This window comes from Takifugu rubripes, chromosome 3, assembly GCF_901000725.2.
Source record: "Takifugu rubripes chromosome 3, fTakRub1.2, whole genome shotgun sequence".
Lineage (NCBI taxonomy): Eukaryota > Metazoa > Chordata > Actinopteri > Tetraodontiformes > Tetraodontidae > Takifugu > Takifugu rubripes.
In genome coordinates, this window is record NC_042287.1 from 10,937,318 (window position 1) to 10,947,723 (window position 10,406).

Genomic DNA, 10,406 nt, shown 5'->3' on the forward strand with positions numbered 1-10,406 from the left:
TCTATCCCGGCACCACTGGATTAGGGGTGCAGATTAAAGATTAGGGCCAACACTGGGATTACACTGTGCTTTCCGACCCAGCCTCTACCATAGATCAGAAGCTGACCCTATCATCTAGGGTGGTGGTGTTATACACTCACACACTCGTACAGGCACACAGACACACACCCACACACACACACAGAAAGATGAGAGACGGAGAAAGAGAAAGAGATAGCAAGGATTTGAAATCACTGATATCATTCCTGAATCTGGAATTAGTACGAAGAAATTGCCTTTGCCTCTTGAGGATTCCCATTTCTTCTCTGTTCTCAGTCCCCACATCACATTCAGAGTTTCCGCTCATACTTTTGTTATCTACTAAACACCCAGACCTAAAGTCACACCATTACTTCCCCCAAATCATACCCATTAATCAGAATTCCCTCTGAAATGTCCCATTTTCTCTTATCCCATATTTCCCTCATCAGACAATTACTTGGAATTGGCTCCATCCTGAACCCTAACAAGAACAAAACGAGTGCCGATAGAGGTCTTTGAAAAGAATCAAATGTATTATTAGAAAAGCCGTCTGGTACAAGTGCAGGAAGAGAGGAAGGATCCTTATGATCGATGACTGAATCTTCCAGGGAATCTCTGTCCCTTACGGTCGATACAGCATTAGATGAGAGTGAACATCTAATGGTTACATGGTTGGATGTCTGTCTATATACTGTATATATATATATTTATAGATAGATAGATAGATAGATAGATAGATAGATAGATAGATAGATAGATAGATAGATAGATAGATAGATAGATAGATAGATAGATAGATAGATAGATAGATAGATAGATAGATAGATAGATAGATAGATAGATAGATAGATAGATAGATAGATAGATTGCTGATTCACTATTTATTTAGTACATCCTTGGTATTATGTGGCATCATAAGGTAATTTCGAGTGAGTTTTAACTTGACAGACATTGAGCAGAATCTGCAGACTTTAGTAGATAGAAGCTTAGTGGGTAGCTTAGTGTGTGTTGACGAGCCTGGCAAGGAACCAGGATCCTGGGCACATTAAAGCACACATTCTTTGAAAAGTTGACTCAGTTGTGTCTGTCCGGTATAGTCAATATTTTCAAAGCTCCCGGCGGTGGCGCTCCCTCAGTGTCTTTTGCTTCAACTACCGCAGGCTTTCATAGTGTTTCATCAGTACCTCTTTTCCTCTTTAACATGCTGGCCTTGCTGCTCAACAATCCCTTCACCTCATGTCTGTTACCCAAAAGGTTCCTCCTTGCATTGCCTCAAAAGAGTCTGTCTTACTTTTCAGGTGAATGCCGCCATGCCATTTGGGTGCCTTGCCCTGCGAGATGGGCGGACCTACGATAGCATCTCGGATGTCACAGACAAATATGAGTTTGGACAGGTCCTCCGAGCGTGAGTATCATAAAGATCCATCCGGAGAACCGTGCCTTTTCTGAGAGTCCGTGGCCATATGCTGCAATTCCCATATGGCCATCATTCTCCTCATGAACTCCTTTAATTGGAGCTGGGTATTTTCCCCCTGTGGATTTTGTTTGGCATTTTAAAGCGATTCACGGTGGAAATGGCAGAAAGTGATACAGCAAGAAAACAGCACTAAAAAAATCATTATCCCTAAAGATAGTCTTTGCTAATCTGTGATCGCTTATTTACACTGACACTTGAGCCTAAAAAAAAGTTAAACCTTTCTCCCGTGCTTTACAGAAAACACACACACAAACACACACCGCGTACATGCACACTAATCATTGTAAGAGGCCATATGTCAGCTTCTAGCCTCAGAGATTTCAGCTCATCTTTTATATAACAAACACACTGGCACACTTTAAATAGAGACACTTACTGCCTATCTACTCTCGTTGTTTGATTTTATTTTTATAAAATTACATGTAGTAATGTTGTGGCAGAGGTACAAGAAGAAAAATATTGTCTCATTCACTTTAATGCACCCTAACACCCAACATAGTTTGTTTGCTAATTTCTTCCTGCTTCCTGTTTCTCTCTCTCTCTCTTCTTCAATCCTATGTTGACTTTGCAGGAAGGAATTCTGTGAGTTGTGCCTGGCTAAAGACAGACAAAGGGACAAAGTGTTTTTCTGCAAGAAATTCCTCAAGAAGGACGGCAGGAAAGTCCGCAAGGCAGCCAAGAATGAAATCATGATCCTGAAATTGTACGCAGGCAGTTGGTGGACAGATGGATGAATGATTGACGGGCTCTGAGAGGCAGAGAGCTAGAGGAGAGACTGATTTGATTTTTTTGGTTTTTTATTTGAATAAAACATGCAATCATAAAGTCATTAATGTAAGGTATTGTTCATGTATCTCTGTGTTTAAGTGGAAGTTTAAGCTTATTGAGAAATGATTAAGAACTCTTTTAGCTTCTACCGTTTCAAAGTTACATTCTGTGAATATTTTTCAGACTAAACCACCCAAACATCCTTCAGCTGATCGACACATTCGAGACCCGCAAGGAATATTTCATCTTTCAGGACCTGTGAGTCTTTCTCTCCTCTAACCATGTGGGGCAATATGTACATAAATGTGTACTTCTGTGCAACTGTGAATCCCCCCACCCCCCCACCCCCCACCCCAGCAGCCACAAAGGGAACGTGTTCGCTTTGATGAGATATTTTCTCTTAGTAACACTCGGCATTACTCAGGGCAACTGAAGTGCTGCTTTGCTGTAATGGAGTCTCTGCAGAGACTTCCGGATCAATACAGCAGAGCAGGTCAATTCCACGACACTTGTGTCTTGAGCAATTCCAACATTTGCAGCTTTATTGGAGGACAACACAAATTTACTTTGCTCACTGGGACTGCGGGCATCTGTCGGCACATATCAGTCAGTCTGCCTTTTTACGGCGTGAAACGTATTTCTGCAGAGAGCAAGAGTGTTTAGCCAATTCTTTTGGAGTAATGACCAATAGTCTAATTTTTAATTGCCCAGCTCTACCTTAAGGCCCAAGCAGATTGCCTCACTAATGGACAAACAAAAAACAGAGCAAAACAAGCCTACAGGGCCTTTTATAATGTTGTTATGTGAAGCCTTTAGTGAACTGTGGTGTAGAAACGTGTGTTTAACGAGTGGTTAGGTTTTTTTTATTGGAATATTCAGTAATTTGTGTTTGCATGCAGCGCCACAGGAGGAGACGTGTTCGACTGGATATTGGACCAAGGGAATTACACGGAAAGAGATGCTTCCAATGTCATTAGGCAGGTCCTGGAGGCAGTGGCGTATTTACACTCCCTCAACATAGTTCACAGGAATTTGAAGGTGCGCAGTGATTTTCTTTCTCCTTTTTGTCATTATGATAAAAGAAACTAAATAAAAGCATTTACCAGGAGATTTCTTTTAAAAACTTCATTTGCTGCAGTTTACTTTGGTAAATATTCTCTGCAGGAATATTAACCACTGAGCACAGCGCCATTTCAGTTCAAAACTCGATTGATGTGCGCGTATACATCATCTCTGCAGCTTAATCCAATCTCAAGTGAAACACACTAAGGTCCACCAGCAGTGTGTCATATCTTTAGTCTTCATTATCAATCCATGAGGATGGATTTAAACCATGTGTTGGACTACATACTCCCCCTGCTGGTAAAAGATGGGTCTTCAGTCTGTGTCAACCGCGCATTGTTTAGCTTTTCTATAAATTTAAATATGAATTATGAACCCATATTTGGAGATGGCTATTATATCATCAAAAGAGGCACACATCAGATCAAAATCAAATCAAATCAAATCAATCTTTATTTATACAGCGTCTTATACAATCAAAATTGTTTCTAGGCGCTTTCCATAATCCCAGGGCCTGACCCCAGACAAGCAACAGTGGCAAGGAAAAACTCCCCTTTAACAGGAAGAAACCTTAAGCAGGACCAGGCTCATGTAGGGGGACCCTCCTGCTGATGGCCGGCTGGGAGAGGAGAGGAGAGGAGAGGAGAGGAGAGGAGAGGAGAGGAGAGGAGAGGAGAGGAGAGGAGAGGAGAGGAGAGGAGAGGAGAGGAGAGGAGAGGAGAGGAAACCATGACCCAGTGGGGTGACAGAGGCCTGTCAGGTGATCATATTTCTGGACCCCGGCAGCCTTGGCCTATAACAGCATAGCTAAGATGTGACCTAATGATTAGACGACCCCCTAAGTATGATAGTTTGTCTGTCTATGATAATAACTGGAACTACAGAAATTGGTAAGAATAAGCTTTTTCAAAGAGGAAGGTTTTAAGTCTGATCTTAAAAAGAGAGTCAGCCTCCCGTACCTGGACAGGGAGCTGGTTCCATAGCAGGGGGGCCTGGTAGCTAAATTCTCGGCCCCCCATTCTACTCCTAGAAACTCTGGGAACCACAAGTAGACCAGCATTCTGAGAGCGGAGCGGTCTATTGGGCTGGTAAGGTGTCACTAGCTCCTCCAGGTAGGATGGAGCTAGGCCTCTGAGGACCTCGTAGGTCAAAAGAAGGGTTTTAAAAATTATTCTAAATTTAACGGGCAGCCAATGAAGCGACGCCAGTGCAGGAGTTATGTGATCTCTTTTGTCAATACCTGTCAGAACTCTGGCTGCAGCATTTTGGATCAGCTGGAGGCTTCTTAAAGAGTTGTTTGGACACCGTGATAATAAAGAATTACAATAGTCCAGCCAGATCAGGTTAATTAAAACAAAGAATTTTGCCTTATAACACTTAAATAAATATGATATGGGCACCATGTGGCGGAAAATCACTATTGTCGTTGTTATTGTTATTGTCATGTGTAACAAATTACTGGAAATTTTGTTCTACAATGTTCCATTTTGTGATTTAAAGGTACAAATATTGAGGCATATTCAATATTGAAAACAACTGTTTTAGTAACACCCCAGAGGGATTTTATAAAGCTTTGATTTTCATTTTTCACAAAAGTAATAAATCTGCCTGCCTGATGATTTAAAATATATTACTAGTCTCCATAGTTTGAATCAGGCATGCCATGCTTTTAAAAACTGCAAACATCTGCTTATGATTACACATCATACATTTCTTTTTGTTCAGCTGGAAAACCTGATGTATTACGCCGAAAACAACCACAACAAAGTAGTTCTGCGAGATTTCTACCTGTCTACCTTTGAGAATGGACCCATTACGGAACCCTGTGGAACACCAGAGTACCTGGGTAGGATGCCGTTGTTGGTGCCAGTGTGTGTGCGTGTTTGTGTTTATGTGTGTGCTTGTGTTTATGTGTGTACATGCACATTGATGCATTAGCCAGGCATTCTCATCCCGGGTTGTTTATTTCTCTCAAACTTTGATGATAATATGTCAGAGGTGCTGTGAAACAGAATTTACTGCACTTAAGCCCTCTGCTTCTCCAACTCTTCTCTCTTTATGCTTGGTGTTATGCGTCCTGTCTCATTCCCCTCTCTCTTTCTCTCTGGCTGGAGTTCATGTGAGGGCAGTCTGAAGTGCAGGACTGTGCATTGGCCTCGGTCAGGATAGTTATTCATAAGAACAGATTGTGTATTCAAACACCTAAATAAGAGATGGAACCAAAGGCGCTGACAGGGAAGGAAGGCTGAACAGAGGACTTGGTCTTGGGACAGTTATAGAGAGTGTTGAGTTTATAAATAACACATGATCAGGCAGTTTTAAGATCTCCTATGCTTTCCCTCAGCACCTGAAGTGGTCGCCCGTCACCGATACGGCCGTCCTGTGGACTGCTGGGCTGTGGGTGTCATTATGTTTATCCTGTGAGTTTCAATGAGTCATTAAAGTTCTCACGATAGATACAACAAATTCTAATTCCTCGTCCTCTTTTACAGCTTATCAGGTAACCCTCCGTTTTATGATGAGACAGAGGAGGAGAACACAGATCTGCATAATCGCATCATCTTCTGTCGCATCGTCGCCGGTGACTTTGAGTTTGACTCACCATACTGGGATGATATCTCCCCTGCAGGTACACGCCTCAGACACATGCTGGCAATAATTTTATGATCACTGACTGATTGGGAAATATGATAAAGACATGATTTTTTTTTCCTTTAACATGTTTCTCCCCGTGTTTTGTTTTCCCTGTCAGCTAAAGAGCTTGTCTGTCGACTAATGGAGGTAGATCAAATGCTGAGGATCACTGCGCAGGATGCACTTTGGCATGAGTGGTAGGCTAATTGTGAGCAAATGATCAAAGCTTTTTCTCATTCTGTACAAGATGTTGTAACTACTCATATACCCATCTTGCCTCTTACTAGGATTGCAGGAAACGGCGCATCAGAGAAGAACTTGAAGGACGGCGTGTGTGCACAATTTGAGAAAAACTTTGCAAAAGCCAAATGGCGGGTATGAAATCACTTTTTCTTCTTTTATTGTGAATTTAGCTCATCTTTACAGAGCCTTCCAAGCAACGATGGGGGAGGGGGGGGGGGGGGGGGGGGGGGGGGGGTAAAATAGAGGAAAGAGAATAAATGCGAGCTCCATTAATAAAGGTGACCACAAAATGGCAGCAGTGATCATGATGATTTATCTGTAATGATGATTGCACATAATATGCTTTTAGCTCAATGTGCAACAGATATATAGTATGATTTTTCAAAAGTAATGGACATGATTATGACAATGTAGTGGGGGTTTAAATGCAGAGAACAACAAAAAGGATGTCCACTTGGCAGCACCGAGCTACCAGCGCAAGTAATCTTTATAACCTCTTCTCTCTTTCCCCATGTGGTTCCCAGGAGTTGAAGGTATTGTATCCCATTAATAGGGAGTGACTGCTAAGGTAACAGCATGGGTAGAAACTCACCTGTAGTCTGGCATGATTCAATAAGAAAACATCATTCTAACTGCTGTGTTCCTCTTGGTTTAAAAAGAGGTTCAAAATTCTTAAATTTCTTGGACGAGACGTATCGATCATGCATGGGCTGGTGAACCTCTCCTCATAAGTTCTGTTCCTGCACACTGTCACTCTGCCTATTCCAACAGAGACCCATCTACTCCGTCCTCCTTCACTTGAAATAATTCAGTCCTGGATGTTCAAAGTGGCCCACTCTGCTCCTTTCTTGCTCCTCATCTGCACTATATCAAACCCACGTAGTTTAAAAGAAGTTGTTTCAGTGTAGATAAGGAGAGGAAAACTCAGAAAGGATATAAGGAATATAGGCCACTGTGGACTGTTAAATTTAAGTGATCTGAATAAAATTGCCCTCAGCCAATCCTCTTAGTGAATCCTGGCTCACCGACTCATATTCTTTCTGTTACATTCAAGTCAACTGTCTCTACACAGAAGATCCTCAGTTCAACTGTATGTATTGTATGCAGCGACGTGTCTGTGTCCAAATGGGTTCTTACTTCCAGGAAATAATTTCCCTGGTTTATAAGCGCCGTCTGTGCTCACATATTCCCCTAACTCCTTTAGTTTTTGCAGCTAGAAAGGAATCGGAAAGGTGTGATGGAAAAACTAGCTTCTTTTGCGCTTATTTGTTCAGTCAGGGAAGGGGTGGTCTGGAATAAATGAGTCCTACAACGGAGTTAAACCAGGGTATATATTTCACCACCTCCTGGAAGCTAACTTGTGTTAATCTTACTGCACTTCTCACTTGGCATAAATCACAACTTAGTATGGTGACGCTGAATCACTATGCCTTGCTTATTCATCCCTGCTATAATGTTTTTCTTCTTCTTTGCAAACAACTGTATGGGAATTATTGATCAAACTGAAGTAAATGTAATCCTCTCTGCACCTCTTCCCTCCTTCTCTGTCTCCTTGTTACAGAAAGCAATTCGTGTCACCACGTTCATGCAGCGGTTGAAGAATTCAGAGGCGCTGATGGACAACTCAGCAGAGATTCAGGGTAGTGAAGAGGTGGGCGATGGCGAGGGGGGTCCCTCCCAGGCTACAAGTGATGAGGGAGACAAAGGGATAAGTGAAGGAGGGGTGACATCCAGTAGTGCATCTTTGGAAGTTATTGTTGAAAGTATGCCACCAGGTATAGAGGAAGATGATAGGAAGCACAAGGCTGAGGAAAAACAGGATGGGGTAAATAAGACTATAGGCCCATCTGTGGGAATTTCCCCTTCAGAAGGTCCGGAGCCGTTCTGTCAGCAAAGCCAATCAAATGCAGAGACCACACCCCTGCAAGAAGACCCTGATAATTTTGGTGGAAAGCAATTTCCAGGTAATGGAACAAGAAAAATGGCAGCTAGTTTAGCTCAAAATGCAGTTGCTGCATGTTCCGTGTCCCCTGCCAGGACACGTGATTCACCTAAACAGTCAGATGGTTCCCCCTGCACTTGTGTTGATAAAAAGCTTAGTTCTCCCTTACCTGATCCCCGCAGCAAAGGTAAGATGACTGCAGCACTTCATGGCACCCCATCCACAGGCTCCCAAGAGAATAGAGCAGCCACGCACAGCAAAGAGCAGAAAGGTGAGGGCGACAGGAGCTGGTGTCAGACACAAATACCTGACGCAGTGGCTGAGAAGTCAGTGCCAGCATCTGTTACTCCAGCACCTGGGGCAGGTGGAGATGTAGGAGTTAGGTTAAGGGGTAATGTTAGTCCTGCCAGTAGACGGGATGCCAGAAAAACTGACAGGCACAGCGCTGAAATTAGCATACCAAGGGTGGATCCCGCAACAGGGCAAGGCTGTTACACAATAGGCAGCTCTGCTAGTTTGGGCCGTCACGCAACACCATATAACCCAGACATTGGGACGGTAGGGTTAGGGATACCAGGGAGCTATGGGAGTCCATATGGTTCCCTGTTTGCAAGCGGGATGTATGGGACTGGACTGCAGCATGGAGGTGGTGGAAGCAGTACTTCAAGTGACTGGCAAATGGACAGTGTGATTGAGCAGATTGAAAAGCAAATGGCGGCTGTGCTGGAGAAGATTGAGGGGGACATGCCCTCACTGCTAGAGCAAATCAGTGACTGCCCCGTCGAATCCCCTCGGACACGGAGCACACATGCCTCACCTGCCACCTCTCGCGCTCACTCCTCTCAGCACTCTTTAACTGGGACCTCGGCTACTCCTCCACCACTTCCGACCTCTCCCAGACCTGCCTTGCCGGCTCTCCCTCATCTTTCTATCCCTCCCCCCACCTATCCTCCACCCTCCCCACCCACACAGTCCTCCCCTCAGGCTGCTGGAGAGCAGGAAGACAGGGATGGACAGAGGGATGCTGCTCGTTTCAGACAATCCCCCAGGGCTGGTATGGGCAGGGGATTATAAAGCGACTGTGCATGATGCAATATACATCAGCAGGAACTTATGGGTGGAAAGGCTCTTTATTACCCAGAAAAAGCAACAATTTGTCCTCCAACCCAAAAAAAACAAACAAAAACGAACCATTCTTTGTTATTTTCCCCACATTGGATGTGTGTTCATATAAAAAAATACATTAAAAAAAATAAGCACAATAACCCTCTATATGCAAAGACCACAAAGGTTTAAAGTTGCCTCTTAAATCAAGACTGTGTGCATGAATAAATCTACTGATTCCAGATTCCAAGTACTCAACACAGTTGGCAAGAATGGAACATTTTGGTAAAATTCTTGATAAATAGTTAAGTGTTTTTATTTAGATTATGCCCTACGATTTGTAAATACAGATAGCTTAGTTCCTGTACTTGCTCTAGCCTCATATTTTATTTCACACCAAAACTGACATTCCTATTTCAAATTGCTTTACATCACAATCATTTAGTTTTTATTTAAAGTAATTTACATTGTGTGATACAGCTTTGATCCAAAAAATACCTTGGTAGATGTTCTCAAATGCCTCTTAAATAAACTCTTTTTATTGTTTTCATAATTGTATTCACTTTGCTATATTTATTTTTAAAAAGACTGAAGAAAATTGGATTTACAGTTCCATTGCTCTGAAAAAAGCAGATCAGATAGATTTGTTTTTCTACATAATATCTGAACATTTTCCTGCTTAAATCAAAGGATGTAAATTCATGATAAAGGCTTTACATTACAGACATGCATACAGTTGTTACTGTTATATACACAGTGTAGAAACATAGATTGGTCCTTTTTGTGTCGTTTTTTCTGTTCTGCTTTTAGATTGATGTAATCCCTTCTACACTTTTCCCATGAACAAGTCTTGAAATCCACCAGTCATTCCATATGTATTACCTGTGCTGTTTGCAAGACTTTCAATAAAACGAGCTCCCAAAGAAATAGCTCGTGCGTGGTGTTTGATATATCACATGCTGCATTTAAAGTTGTATTTGGTTTGTATATAGTTTCCCTATTATTTAAATAATTTAACTTATTATCCGTTGAGTTACATGTGGAGCTCTCTTTTCCCCTTTTACCTACAACTACCAGCATGCACTGCATGAACTTTGGATCGGTCTACACGTCTAAAGATGGAGGGGTGGAAATTATAGTTTAAGTTTTAACAAT

General features: G+C 42.4%; 1 protein-coding gene across 2 annotated transcripts in view; it reads left to right on the forward strand.

Annotated features, from left to right (window-relative positions):
• camkvl (CaM kinase-like vesicle-associated, like) overlaps window positions 1–10,173 on the forward strand; it is a 28,248-nt gene extending 18,075 nt beyond the window's left edge. Inside the window, exons 2-12 of one of the 2 annotated variants that reach the window (XM_029834112.1) lie at window positions 1,320–1,426; window positions 2,070–2,201; window positions 2,450–2,524; window positions 3,166–3,304; window positions 5,054–5,174; window positions 5,673–5,748; window positions 5,821–5,957; window positions 6,081–6,159; window positions 6,250–6,337; window positions 6,730–6,738; window positions 7,767–10,173. In XM_029834112.1, the coding sequence (XP_029689972.1) occupies window positions 1,332–1,426; window positions 2,070–2,201; window positions 2,450–2,524; window positions 3,166–3,304; window positions 5,054–5,174; window positions 5,673–5,748; window positions 5,821–5,957; window positions 6,081–6,159; window positions 6,250–6,337; window positions 6,730–6,738; window positions 7,767–9,221 (2,406 nt within the window). In that variant the 5' untranslated portion in view covers window positions 1,320–1,331 and the 3' untranslated portion in view covers window positions 9,222–10,173. The remainder of the gene's footprint in view (window positions 1–1,319; window positions 1,427–2,069; window positions 2,202–2,449; window positions 2,525–3,165; window positions 3,305–5,053; window positions 5,175–5,672; window positions 5,749–5,820; window positions 5,958–6,080; window positions 6,160–6,249; window positions 6,338–6,729; window positions 6,739–7,766) is intronic. The other variant, XM_029834113.1, reaches the window with a different exon arrangement.
• Window positions 10,174–10,406: the final 233 nt, after the last annotated feature.